General features: G+C 47.8%; 1 protein-coding gene across 1 annotated transcript in view; it reads left to right on the top strand.

Moving 5' to 3' along the window:
* LOC311229459 (UPF0606 protein KIAA1549L-like) overlaps positions 1-15,658 on the top strand; it is a gene marked incomplete at both ends in the record, with an annotated part of 283,918 nt that overhangs the window by 253,973 nt on the left and 14,287 nt on the right. The window contains 1 exon segment of the mRNA XM_084315540.1: positions 11,423-11,646. Within this exon segment, the coding sequence (XP_084171666.1) occupies positions 11,423-11,646 (224 nt within the window).

Here is a 15,658-nt window from a genome sequence, read left to right on the forward strand (position 1 = left end):
TGTTCATATTATGTGTAGTATGTGTTTATATTATGTGTAGTATGTGTTTATATTATGTGTAGTCAGTGTTTATATTATGTGTAGTCAGTGTTTATATTACGTGTAGTATGTGTTCATATTATGTGTAGTATATCTGTTCTGAAGGTCCAGATTAACACTGAAAGTCTGCGTTTATTATTTTGTATAACTTATATATTGTTTATATATATAAGATATATATCTTTACGTCATCTGTTTGCCTAACAGTACTTATCATTCGCCTTATTGTATATGTCCCATTCTTAACGCCGTAGGCGCCAGGCGCGCCCCCTCTAGACATGTTTCAGAACATGTTCAGGCATGCCCGGACAAGGGAGCTAGCGCATTGATCTGTACAGGTGAACAGGCGGAGTCCACAGGGAACTAAGATGGAGTGTGTTGTGGAGAAGACGTGCAGCAGCAGCATTAACAGGAAAACTAACAGAGTGAGAGAGAAGACGTCTGGTGCAGTTATACACAGACCGAGAGCAGTGTATCGTTATAGAGAGCCGCATGGCTAATTAGATACCACTATAATATTGTCGAGCCATTATTGGCACAGTATAGTGACTTGTGTAAGCGAAGTAACGTGGAGAGACTTATAGTTAAACCCAGCGACGTTCTGGACATAACTACTCATTGGAGACCGCCTGCGGGTTAGCTTCCAGTACAAACGGAGCTAACTAGCTATCATCTATGCCAACAGCCTTTTGGATTAATAGCTATTAACCCTGCCATCGGGCGCTAGGAATACAAGGACCGGTCCGTACTAGACCCCTTCTCCCAGCGACGACAGGATTATCCCACCAGTCTACAGTTTCTCTGGAGCCGGAGCTCTAGAGAGAACCACTGTCTCCAGCCACCATCTTGCTTTTCCCTGTGCCGCCTCGCTTCGTTTCACTCCATTCAGAGCTCCACCGGTCGAGTATCCGTAGTATAGGAACTATCGTTACATCTGACTTTGTTGCACTGACATTCTATTATTAAAAGAGAACCGTGATATATAATATGTATGTTGCTATGACTATTAAAATGCTTGTTTACCTTGTATCACTGTCCCCGCGCCGTTAATAGAGTGTCCGCCATTTTGTGTACTTATACTGTCTGGCCATTAACATATTCTTTAGCAGTGGTTTAATCTAACATATCTCAATACAGTCAGGGTTGTGTAGCCCCTTAGCTACAATATCTTTATATTATGTCTATGTTTATATTATGTGTAGTATGTGTTTATATTATGTCTGTGTTTATATTATGTGTAGTATGTGTTTATATTATGTGTAGTATGTGTTTATAGTATGTCTGTGTTTATATTATGTGTAGTATGTGTTTATATTATGTGTAGTCAGTGTTTATATTATGTGTAGTGTGTGTTTATATTATGTGTAGTCAGTGTTTATATTATGTGTAGTACAGTATGTGTTTATATTATGTGTAGTATGTGTTTATATTATGTGTAGTCAGTGTTTATATTATGTGTAGTTTGTGTTTATATTATGTGTAGTCAGTATTTATATTTACATTTACATTTACATTTAGTCATTTAGCTGACGCTTTTATCCAAAATATCTTTATATTATGTCTATGTTTATATTATGTGTAGTATGTGTTTATATTATGTCTGTGTTTATATTATGTGTAGTATGTGTTTATATTATGTGTAGTATGTGTTTATAGTATGTGTAGTCAGTGTTTATATTATGTGTAGTCAGTGTTTATATTATGTGTAGTCAGTGTTTATATTATGTGTAGTATGTGTTTATATTATGTGTAGTATGTGTTTATATTATGTGTAGTATGTGTTTATATTATGTGTAGTCAGTGTTTATTTTATGTGTAGTATGTGTTTATATTATGTGTAGTATGTGTTTATATATTATGTGTAGTCTGTGTTTATATTATGTGTAGTCAGTGTTTATATTATGTGTAGTACAGTATGTGTTTATATTATGTGTAGTATGTGTTTATATTATGTGTAGTCAGTGTTTATATTATGTGTAGTCAGTGTTTATATTATGTGTAGTCTGTGGCGTTGCGTGGGTAAAATGACTGAGCATCTACAACCAGTGGCGTCGCGTGGGTAAAATAACAGGGGAAGCCAAAAAAATATTATTAAAAAAAAAATTATTAAATATTTTTATTATTTTTATTTTTATTTTTATTTTTTTTATTCAAGCAGTCACCATGTACACTACAGTATGGCTCGGCGGCCAGTCAAACTTAATTTTTATTTATTTAACAGATTGCAGAATGGGTACAATACAGTACGGCTCAATACACACAATTGTATAAGGGGATGCAGACCAGAGAAAGACGTTTGTCTTGTTTACATCAGGGTCATTAATACTGCTGGAGCATTGGTTCATTTTTGGTCAGATTTTTGCTTGCACGATTTTGCGCGCCGCGTGGGAGCAAATTCGAGACACATATTCGGTTGCAAAAAGGTGTCCCACGGTCTCCTCTATGGCCGTGAATATTTCCACGCGGATCGGAATCACGGCGCGCCCGTGGGACACTTTTCCGTTTCGGCGAGTTTATTCCACGCTTTCTGTTTTCCTTTTCTAAGCATTTTCGGGGCTACATGTGAATGAGTAAAAGTTGCGGGACACCCAGATGTTTCTACGATAGAAAGCTTGCGTGGATCCCATAATAGGCTCACTTAATACAGCGTTTTTAAAATCACGCGACATTTTCAGGGTCGCGAGCCGACCTTTTCCCCTCGTTTTCGATGATGGAAGTGATTTAGGAAAAGCTTCGGCACGCCGAGAGGTCCCCGTGGATTTAATCTCGCGAGGATCGGAGCAATATTCGGCCCGTGGGAACAGTTACGGGTTAATACAATGTTCAGAGTGCAGAGGGGAAAATATGCTGAGTGTTTTCCTCACAGCCCCGTTTTAAACTTTTAGGGTGTGGCAGTCAGCTCGAATCTGATTGGCTAGGATCGGATTTGGACTCTATAATGCTGGAAGCCTGGAGAAAGAGACCTACCCCCTGCCTCTCTCCTATACTAGCATCAGTGCAAGCACAGTGAGTCTGACAGTGTGTTAGAGGGAGTGAGAAGGAGAAGAGGGAGACATTTAAAAAAAATAAAAAATTATATAACACAGATGCACAGATGAAAAAGAATGTAAACTATATTTAAAAAAAATATATATATATATATAATTTTTTTTCATATTTCATATTTGATATTAATTCATATTTTAATATTAGGGAGGCATGGCTTCCGTTGGCTTGCATAAGAATTCGCCACTGTCTACAATCCGTTGCAATATGGGACCGTTATGCTACTGTATATATATATATATATATATATATATATATATATATATATATATATATATATATATATATATATATATATATATATATACTGTATAAGGCCGATAGCAGCATAATTTCACTAACAGAGCTCAGAGAAAGTGTTACAAAAGGAAGTGTTACAAAGTGGCGGAATAAATGCAGCCACTATGTTTGGATTCATTAAACTGGAGTCCACACATCATATTGCATCATGTAACAACAAACGTTACATGACAGTCACAGTGTAACTGTTCTCGGTTCGGCAAATAATGCAGACGTTCAAGTTGAGCTCAAGTGCATTTACTGGGCAACAACCTCTTCGAATCACAGAACAGTCGGCCTTACAAACTGCTTTAAACAAACGTATTGTTACCAAAAAGCATTACAATAACAGCGTTGTGATCGTGTGTGTGTGTGTGTGTGTTTTCAACAGAAAAATAATCACTCACCCCACCCTACTTGTAGAGGAATGACATCCTTCTTCTCTTTCATGGCAGCAACACAGTCAGTCACTCGGTCATAAAATACTTCCCTCGCTTAGCCGATCCAGTTATATATTCGTACTGGCATCGCGTCCCGCTCTTAAGCCATACCGAGATATACCTCATCTCATGTACCTAGTGTACTCCATCAACGAATAAAACCAAATACACCCAGCACCTGCCAGGCCCCGCCCCTACTGTCGTACTATAGTACTAGGCGTGGCCACCACTCACTCTTCCTCTTTTTTCGTTTCCATCATAGCGGATGCAAGACACCCTATGCAACTAGTTGATATGAAAAGTTTAGAGAAATTAGGTTTGAGTGCTTACCGAAGATTTGCCTACCCCTGAAATCTTCGCGGCATGTTCTGGCGGTTCTGCGACTCTGCAGCGGGATGCATTTCGATGCATCTCAGCATCGAGTTCTGTAGTCTCCTTGTTTTGTTGACAGCAGACAGAGGGACAGCGTGTGAGGTGTAGCTATCGAGCTACCTCGCACAAGGTAGGACTTGCGCCACTAGGCATTATCGCTGGTGTTAGTAAATGCTGCTTGTTGTGAGTTGTATATTGCGCCTGGGGCAGGATGTTTGGGTAAACGTCCCTCTAAGAGGTGGACGTTTCCCAGGCTGTCCTGGAGCGCGCTGCTAATACTAAATGCTATAAATGCTGGGTCAATGTTCTACTATTCCCCGCTGTGGGATGTCACTAGGCATGACAATGCTGGCGTTTGGGATGTGCTCGAGTTGTCCCGAGAGACAACCGAGTGTGTATTGGCGCAAGCGGTGGGATATCTGGGTAAACGTTGTTGTTTTCCCTGTTATCCTGGAGCGCGCGGCTAACGCTATGCTATATTGGGCTACTGTTTCTGTTCTGTCTCTCTGCTACGGGAATGTCTGTCTATACTACAGTCTTCCCTCCTCTCAACCATTCATGCTGACGGTCAATCGGTGTCTACTGGGGGAGTAGTGCGGGGGGGGCTTTGTTTACCTTCATGGGTAAATGGGCTGAGGTCTAGGGCTGGTGTGCTGTTGTGAATATTATGAATGAATGCGGGACTGGTTCTCTCTGGTCCGCCTCCCCTTAACGTTGTGTGCATGGGCTTGCCCATTCTACAGTATGTTCGTGGTGTTAGTTCATTTATTCATTAACCCCTTCATGGTGCACACCACAGTGGAGGTTGCTGGTTGCAACCACCACTGGTGCTCCGTGTTAGCATCAGTCCTTTGCTTTTGACATGTTGAAACAGTGCCCCGCCCGGCCGACGCCATGAGGTGGGTCGGCCCGGCGAGTGGCTGGTGGGCTGCTAAAGCCTGTACCGCCACGGTATGGAATTGGCAGCGATTAGTAACTGTGTTCAAATTGCTGTTTTTTCTATCAAAAAATGGTGTCTGGTGGCGGGGCCTTGAGGGCCAACCGACGTCGACACATCGCGCAAGGTTGTTGACGTTATTAGCTTTGACCTAGCCGCAAGCTATAACCGCTCAGGGCTCCCCTCTTCGCAGAGGATTTTGGTCTTCCGCTGGAGCGCGGGCGGTATTTGTCTTAGGCCCCACACCGCCTCACACCGCGCAGCCAGAAGAAGAGAGAGCACGGCCTCGTCAGCGGCGATGACGAGGCCCTCGACAGGCGGTCATGTTTTCCCCCGCCAGAGGTATCCTGGGCGTTGAATCGACAGGTGTCCACAAGGCCGACAGCCTTGGTGGCCGAGGGATCGGCCATGTTGGATGAGCTCGGCTTGGAATATACAAGCCGTCGCCGTCCTGCCGCGAGCAGCCCGCTCTCCGATCACTCCCTTCCCCAACACCAGCGGAAAAAAAGGGGGCTCTGATTGTTTCCTTTGGCTGCGGGCCGCGTGCCTTCGTTGAATCGCGTGCGGCCCCACTTTTCGCTTCTCATGGGGACAGGGGCTGACACCCAGTTGATGGCTGAGCCTGGGTCTGTCCGTGAGAATGTTGTGATGTCAAGCGGCTCCCACACATAAGCTGTGTTTGGTTGAGCCTGGTGTTACGTCTGTCAACTATAAGTGTTGTCAGCAGGGGGGCTCGAAACCTTTTTGAGGCACACAGTGCGGGCTTCCCCGACCTCGCCTTCGCCAGGCCAGGTATCATGTTGGTGCCTCCCACTCCTGAGAGATTGGCAGTGGTCTCGCAGGCGCGCGTGATTTGGGTGGTAGTAATATCACTGCAGGGCTATGGTGTGTAGGAATCCATGGGGGCCTCACACCTTGCATGTCCGGCTGCAGAACAACTCCTCAGCATGTTCTGGAGGGTTGTTCAGTGGGGGAGATTTTGTCACCTAGAACTGATGTCAGCTTCCCCCGTATCAAACCGGCCCTTTCTGTCGGGGTCCCCCCTTGGGTGCGATTGCCTCGTGGGTAGTGTCAGGGTCAGATGTCCCGACATGGAACGCTCTGCTCGCACGGGTCCAGGGTTGGCTACGCACAGCGGGTGGGACCGGGCCGCCTATCTACAGTTCCTAGCGGACCTGCGCCACATGGCAGCGGGTGCGTTGGGAGTGTCATCACATATGGCTACAGCAGTACCATATGTTGAGGTGGATGGAGAGAACGCTGAGGCGGGGACTTGTGTTTACACAAGCCCACCCGTTTTCAGGTTTGGTACAGACCCTATTGTGAGGGTCACCAGCAGTGACAGCTCTGGTCAACGAGATCCAATCTCTGTGGACGAAGCAAGCCATCGTCGTGGCGTTTTCCTCCCGGTGTTCTCTGGTGCCTGAGAAATCGGGAGGGGGGGGGTGTCAGACCCATGCTGGACCTGTCAGGTTCACTGTCAGGTAGGGGTCTGGTTCTCCTCCATAGACCTGTAGGATGCGTATTCGCATCTCCGATCTTCCATCCTAGGGCTTACCTACGCTTCCTTTGCAGGGTTAGCGTATGAGTACCAGAGGCTGCCGTTCGGTTTTTCTCTGGCTCCCCGCATCTTCACCAAGTGCGTGGAGGCCGCACTGGGGCCTCTGCATCATCAGGGGTTACGAAGTGTATTCTGCCCTGACGACGTTCTGGTCCTTGGCGGTCAGGTCTCATACCAGGCAGGTTCCTACCAGCCTGGGGTTTGCTGTAGACTGGAAGTAGAGTACTCCTCTTCCCAGTCAACGGTTGGAGTGCTATGGGCATCCCTCTCAGAGCGTGTTGTACGACACGCTCGGGAGGTTCCGTCCTAGGACGGTTACGGCGCTGTCCGTGATACGCCTGCTCGGTATGATGGCATCTGCTCATTCCGTGGTCCCTCTTGGCCTCCTCTTCACCCCAGGAGGGGGTTACGGAGGTGGGTTTTCCAGTATGGAAATAGACCCGGTGAGAGGCAAGTGGAAGCGGCTAAGGTTCCCGTGTCAGTACTGGGGGACCTCGCCCCTGGGGAGGGCCTGGGGTCCTCACCAGGGGGGTCCCCATGGGCAGTAGGCTGTCACACGTCACGTTTTTCACCGACGCCTCCCTCGTTGGAGACGCGTCGGGCCAACGCAGTAGGGGGCAGCTGGCAAGCCATGCTGCCCGGTCTGCGCTACGTTCAATGTGTTGGTATTGAAAGCGGTCCTTCTGGTCCTCAAACGGTGTTGATCAGGACGGACAATACGACGTCAGTGTCGTATATCGACAGACAGGGAGGAGTACGCTCCCCCCATCTGCACCGGGCGGCTGGCTATGGGCGTTCTCCATCTGCGCGGCCTGAGGGCTCTCCACATCCCCGGCAGGGTGAATGTGGGTACAGGTGTAATGTCGCGGGGCGGTCCTCACCCTGACGGGTGGGGATTACGTCCGGACATAGTCAGGCAGGTCTGGGACCGATGCCGTGCCGCCTGGGATTTTTTCCCCCATACATCTGTTAGGTCAGTTGTTGGGGCGGGTACGTTGAGGAGCGCAGGTCCTTGATCCTGATTGCGCCGGACCGGGGCGCAGCTGTGTGGTTCCCGGTCCTGATCCAGCTCTTGGTATCCCGTCATGACCTGTTCCTTGGTCATCGCGGGCCCTCTCTCAAGCACGGGTCTCTGTGTTAGTTCCCTGTGCTGGGCCAGCTGCTGGTGGGTTGGCTGGTGAGAGGGTGGGTCTAGAGAGGATGGATCCTTCTGTGGTTGGTACCATCCGGAACGCGCATGCTCCCTCCACTATCGCGGGTTACGCGGGTAGGTGGCGTATTTTCCAAGAGTGGTGTAAGGCCACCCTCTTGTGAAGCGTTTCCTGCTTGGCGTTCGACGCCTTAAGACGGTGAAACGCTCTTTGGTTCCGAGCTGGGTTCTTCAATTGGTCCTCGTCGGTTGTCCTTGGCCCCGTTTGAGCCTCTTGAGCAAGCGCTGTTGGAACGGCTGTCGTTCAAGACTGCGTTCTTGCTGGCCATCACCTCCGCTAAAACTTGTGGGTGTGCTTTGTGCTCTCTCGGTACGACCAGAGTGCCTGTCTTTTCGTTCCGATAGCGGTGCCACTCTGCGGCCTAATCCAGCCTTCGTGCCTAAAAATATCCGCAGTGCTTTCCGCTCCAGGGATATTATGGTTCAGGCGTTTCATCCACCTCCTCACGCTAGTGAGTTGGAGGCGGGCCTTCACCTGTCATGTCCGGTCCGGGCTTTGGGGGTTTACCTCAGCCATACTCAGGGCCTCAGGGCTACCGATCAGCTCTTTGTCTGTTACGGTGGCTCTCGTGCTGGTAAGGCACTGTCGAAACAGCGCCTGTCCCATTGGTTGTGCGAGGGCATTGCCCTTTGCTACACGTTGGCCAGGCTGGCTCCCCCTGGGGGCGTCAGGGCGCACTCCACTCGTGGGGTGGCAGCCTCTGCCGCTCTGCTGGGTGGGGCCTCGGTGGAGGACATCTGTGCTGCAGCTTCATGGTCCTCCCCGGGTCCCTTCGTAAGGTTTTACGTCATGGACATGACCGGGGGTTCTGTCTCCCAGGCAGTTCTGAGGTCTGTGGCCTCTCCTGCTTCCCGTCTTTGGTGGGGTAGCAGGGGTGTGTGGGTGTGGGCCACAATGTGTTGTGTCACACGTGGTTCCGCCTGTGCTGTGTGTTCAAGAGGTTCTAGTTCCCTCTTGCTCGCACTCGGGTGGAGTTGACTGCGCCCCCTCTTCATTAGGAAGGATGGGGTGACGGGACTCCCCTCTCCCCTGATGTGGGCTTACGGGTCCTCAGGGGGTGCATTTGTCGGGCCTCGCGTCCGCTCTACCCCATATCTCGGTATGGCTTAAGAGCGGGACGCGATGCCAGTACGAATATATAATGACAGGTTATGTATATAACCTAGTTATATGAGTACTGGCTAAGCGTCCCGCTCTTAGCGTGCCCTGAGTTCCCTTGGGGAAACTTTTCTTTGGAAACTATTTTTTCCGAGGAAGAGTGAGTGGTGGCCACGCCTAGTACTATATAGTACGGCAGTAGGGGCGGAGCCTGGCAGGTGCTGGGTGTATTTGGTTTTATTCGTTGATGGAGTACACTAGGTACATGAGATGAGGTATATCTCGGTATGGCTTAAGAGCGGGACGCTTAGCCAGTACTCATATAACTAGGTTATATACATAACCTGTCGTTAGCCATTCTGTTTTGTTTGTGGTTGTCAATATTAAAGGAACGTTAAAAGTCCCTTACTCCCTCTCGAAAGAAAAGAAGGAAAGAAAAAAGGACACTTTAAAGGGAAAAAAACAAAACATAACTGGATTTTTTTGTATAGTATAGTTAGGATAGCATAGTGACATATAGGGTAGAACTGTATATCGTATAGAAGTGTACATAGGACCCATTGCCTTTTTGTATTGTATTTTATCTTAGTATATTTTATCATGTCTATTTTATTTCTATTCTATTTTTTCTACAATTATTTGCATTTTTTTGCACAATCGAAGCGGGCATGGCCACCGTCTATGTCTATATGTATGTGATGTCTATATGTATGTGATAAATAAACCTCTTGAATCTTGAATCATCTGAACAATACACACGTTAATGTCCCCATGGGCCGGACACGTCTTCCATTTTCTTTAATTTTCAATTGTTGTTCAAATCGTAACTTTATGAAATCGTTCACTCAATCAGAAACTCTGTCCCCATCGCCATCAACATCCATAGTTATTTAGCTAGCTAGAACGAAGGCTATGATGACGTTTAGCTTAATGTGATTTGATTGGTCTGAGGCCAAATTTCATCTGGCTTCCCTTGGTGAGCGTTTTGATGTGAAAAGACCGTCCACAATTGAGTTATGTACGTACCTGCCTGCAAGATATAGAGAGGGGGCACAGTTTCACTCGCTCGGTTTATTTCTCCAGGAAGGGAGATAGATTCAGCCGGCAGACACGCACTCTTATTGGAAAATTATTATAACACAGAGATGAAAAATAATGATTTTCTTATTATTTTATAAAAAAATTTACTGCTCACATTTTGGGGGAAGCTTGGCTTCCGTTGGCCTCCATGAATAATCGCCACTGTGTGTAGTCTGTGTTTATATTACGTGAAGTCTGTGTTTATATTACATCTGTTTATATTACGTTGAGGATATGTTGCTGTATTGTTATCTCTTTCAGTTTTCAAACCTCTCTCATATTCGCCACCTGTTCCGGTACATTAGCATAACAATTCCCCAGTGAGTTGACAATGTATACTTTTAGATTTCAATCGGTATTTCTACAAACATCCTCTCCTCTCCTCTCCTCTCCTCTCCTCTCCTCTCCTCTCCTCTCCTCTCCTCTCCTCTCCTCTCCTCTCCTCTCCTCTCCTCTCCTCTCCTCTCCTCTCCTCTCCTCTCCTCTCCTCTCCTCTCCTCTCCTCTCCTCCTCACCTCTTCCTCTCTTCCTCCCCCCTTCAATTACCTCTATCTCTCCATCCTCCACTCCAGGTAAATCATCATTTTCAGTTTATTTTAGGATTGGGGTGTGATTACTGTGTCTCACTAGAGGAACAAATACAACACTAAAATAATAATGATTTCTTTTAGCATAGTATAGTGTTTTTCCAAGTGCTCCCACAACCTTTATCACTTGACACTTGATATTGTTGTTGTGCTGGTTTATTATTGTTTCCTTGAGATGGACCTGAATAGAGAATATGCATCAATGCTCCAGGCTGTTGTTTTGAAAATGTTTTTTTTTCTCTCAAAGTTGCCATGAACTCTGCTTGGGGTTGAGTTCATGGCACACAATGATCTATAATGACATGAATAGGATGGGACACAGATCGAACACCCAGCCTCCTCTGACAGTGTGACTTGTCTCCCAGTGGTTAACAGGAAGCCATTCAAAGTGTTTTATGACATCATTGACTCCTCAAGGTCTTACCATTTCAAGTACAACCATTTAAAATAAAATTAAAAGTCCAGTACCACAGACAAGTAGTATGCTGCTGGATCACAATGCACTATATCTTAACATCTCTCTTAGACTGTAACCAGTCCTGGACCACTTAACCACATTCCTCTCCACTTGGCCATCACGTGGACTGTATCCTATGCTGTACATTATTTCATGACAGTGATAATGAATTGATTGTGACATCATCAATTGATTCATGGGTAGAACAAATCCATCCAATTTCTGGCTACAGAGTGCAGCAGGGAATGTTCAGTAATACACATTAAACTGACTTAAGGGCCATGCACTTCTATTCTCTTGTGTTCCCCACCTCCAGCTGAACCACAGTGGTCTGAAGCAGAAGTCGGACATCGAACACTACAGGAACAAGCTTCGTCAGAAGGCCAGGAGGAAGGGCTACGGGGAGTTCTCTCTCACTGACAATCTTTCAGGAGGCCACGGCTACGGTCACCGTGACAGGCACGGTCGGCACGACAACGGGGTGAAGGAGCCAATGACGGCGGAGGAGAAGAGGGCTTCCTTCGCAGGGTGCCACAAGAGGTGAGCGGTCTGTGGGAAATACAGGTTACGTCCTTTATGTCCTTTGACTCTCTGGTGGAGTTCAAAGTCATTGTCTTGTCCCAGTGGTTTGCCATCACCATCACTACCACCATCACCACCAACACCATCACCATCACTACCACCATCACTACCACCACCATCACCACCACCATTATCACCATCACTACCACCATCACCATCATCACCACCACCATTATCACCATCACTACCACCATCACCATCATCACCACCACCATTATCACCATCACTACCACCATCATCACCACCATTATCACCATCACTACCACCATCACCATCATCACCACCACCATTATCACCATCACTACCACCATCATCACCACCATTATCACCATCACTACCACCATCACCACCATCACCACCACCACCATCACCACCACCATTATCACCATCACTACCACCATCACCATCACCACCATCACCACCACCATTATCACCATCACTACCACCATCACCACCATCACCATCACCACCATCAAATCAAATCAAATCAAATCAAAAAGGCCCGACAACACACGTTAATGTCCCCATGGGCCGGACACGTCTTCTTTAAACAAGTCAAGAAGAAACATAACAATAAGTCAAGAACAAAACAAGAACACCATAAGGTCCAACAAATTTAAAATAAATGCAAATAAATGAAAGAATGCAAGCACTCCCAGACATACCCCACGCGAAGGTAAGGAAAAACTCACTAAAACCTAACAATAGGGGAAAATGCACCACAGGCAGTGTGGAGGAGAGAAACCTTAGAAGGGCCATTCAAGGGGGGATCTCCCTTCTTAGATGTTGGTGATAGTAGTGTTGCAGACAAACAGTTGGTAAGCATGCACTCATGTGTGTAGTGAAACACAGATGAGTGCATGCAATAGCAACTGAACATTTAGAAAAATTAAAGATAGAGCTGATAGCGATAGCAACTGAACATTTTGAAAGATTAAAGATAGAGCTGATAGCGAATCTATTTGAGGCACAGGGGCGATGCAAAGAGGGTCGCGTCCTCCCCGTCTTAATCACGGGACGTTCAACACTCCGGTCATCGCTCCGAGACAGCCGGAGACAGGGAGATAGAGGGCGGCGCAGAGAGGGTTGCAACCTCCCCGACATCATCGCGGGACGTCCAGCACTCCGGTCACCACTACGAGACCGCCGGAGACAGGGAGACAGGAGGGCACGCAGAGAGGGTCACATCCTCCCGGCCTTCATCACGGGACGTCCGACACTCCAGTCAACACTCCGGGACAGCAACTCACAGGGAGACAGGGAGACGGGGCAGGCGTTAGACAGCTCGCGTGATTGTAGTGGGCAGACATAGCAATAGATACAAGTGGTAAGCATATGTGTGAATAGAGTAGATATATGAAGTAAGCATATTATGTGAATAGAATAGAAGTACTTAACCCAGCAATGAAACCACGTTGACAGACCACGGACAGAAGACGGTAAGGAGCTGATCCGTGGCCTCGATGGTGCATGTAGAGCAGTCTCTGCAATCTTGGCCAAGACCCACCACCACACAACCACCACCACCACCATCACCACCACCACCACCACCACCACCACCATCACCACCACCACCACCACCACCACCACCACCACCACCACCACGACCACCACCACCATCACCACCACCACCACCACCACCACCACCATCACCACCACCACCACCACCACCACCACCACCATCACCACCACCACCACCACCACCACCACCATCACCACCACCACCACCACCACCACCATCACCACCACCACCACCACCACCACCACCACCACCACCACCACCATCACCACCACCACCACCACAACCACCACCACCACCACCACCACCATCACCACCACCACCACCACCACCACCACCACCACCACCATAACCACCACCACCACCACCACCATCACCACCACCACCACCATGACCACCACCACCACCAACATAACCACCACCACCACCACCACCACCATCACCACCACCACGACCACCACCACCATCACCACCACCACCACCACCACCACCATCACCACCACCATCACCATCACCACATCTGGACAAGAGGAAGGGGAACTATGTGAGAATGCTGTTCATCGACTACAGCTCAGCATTCAATACCATAGTCCCCTCCAAACTCATAGCCAAGCTCAGGGACCTGGGCTTGAACTATGACCTGTGCCAGTGGGTCCTGGACTTCCTGACGGGCAGACCCCAGGTGGTAAGAGCCGGCAACTGCACCTCCTCATCCATCACGCTCAACATAGGGGCCCCCCAGGGCTGTGTTCTGAGCCCCCTCCTCTACTCCCTGTACACACATGACTGCGTAGCACAGCGGAACAACAACACCATCATCAAATTTGCTGATGACACAGTAGTGGTGGGCCTGATCTCTGCCAACGACGAAAGGGCCTACCTGGAAGAGGTAGAGAACCTGTCACAGTGGTGTCAGGAGAACTGCCTCTCCCTGAACGTCAGCAAAACAAAAGAGATGATTGTGGACTTCAGGAGGTCGGGGGTCAAGGACTACAGCCCCCTCAGCATCGACGGGGCACCAGTTGAGAGAGTGAACAGTTTCAAGTACCTCGGAGCCCACATATCCGAGGACTTGACATGGACCACACACATTGACAGTGTTGTGAAGAAGGCACGACAACGCCTCTACTTCCTCAGGCGCCTAAGGAAGTTCCAAGTCAGTCAGAAGATCCTTAGGAACTTCTACTCATGTACAATAGAGAGCATCCTGACCGGCAACATCACCTCCTGGTTTGGGAATAGCACTGCACAAGACCGTAGCAGACTACAAAGAGTGACACGTTCAGCCGAACGCACAATTAGAGGGGGGCTTCCCACCCTCCAGAACATTTACAACAAGCGGTGCAAGGGGAAGGCTAAGAGAATTATTAAGGACTCGAGCCACCCGAACAACTGCCTCTTTGAACTGCTGCCGTCAGGCAAGCGATACCGGAGTCTTATGGCGAGCACAGAAAGACTCAGAAGGAGCTTCTATCCCCAGGCCATCAGGCTGCTAAACGAACAATAATCGCTAAACGAACAATAATCACTATGCAACAACCATCAAATGCACACAGCACACACACCCACACGCACACACACACTCACTCAAACAAACAACACACTGCAGCACCCACTCTCCACACTTTAGATCACACAAACACACTTACACTTTATATTTATTGATAAAGGATTTGCACTACAACTCGTACACCTACTGTGAATTGTACCTAAACTGCACCTTGTCCATTTATGCCTTGCACTATATAGTATTGTATATTAGTACACTGCACAGTATTGTATATTGTATGGTAACTACGTCTACGAACATTGTACATATGTCTAAACTGAACACTGTGACCTCTTTTTTTTCTTCTAATTTTTACTATGTTTTTATTTCATACTTATCTTGTCATGCACAGTCTCTGGAGCGCAACAGTAAGAAGCATTTTGTACAAAAGTATTCTGTACTTCTGTATGACAACTATTAAAGAAACTTGAAACCACCACGACCACCACCACCACCACCACCACCACCACCATCACCACCATCACCACCACCATCACCACCACCACCACCACCACCATCACCACCACCACCACCACCATCACCACCACCACCACCACCACCACCATCACCACCACCATCATCACCACCATCACCACCACCACCACCATCACCACCACGACCACCACCACCATCACCCCCATCACCACCATCACCATCACCACCACCACCATCACCACCACCATCACCATCACTACCATCACCACCACCACCATCACCACCACCATCATCATCACCATAACCACCACCACCAACATAACCACCACCATCACCACCACCACCACCACCATAACCACCACCATCATCATCATCATCATCATCATCATCATCATCATCATCATCATCATCATCATCATCATCATCATCACCACCACCATCATCATCATCATCATCATCATCATCAT

The sequence above is a fragment of the Notolepis coatsorum genome, assembly GCF_963971535.1.
Source record: "Notolepis coatsorum genome assembly, chromosome: 6".
Classification (NCBI taxonomy): Eukaryota; Metazoa; Chordata; class Actinopteri; order Aulopiformes; family Paralepididae; genus Notolepis; species Notolepis coatsorum.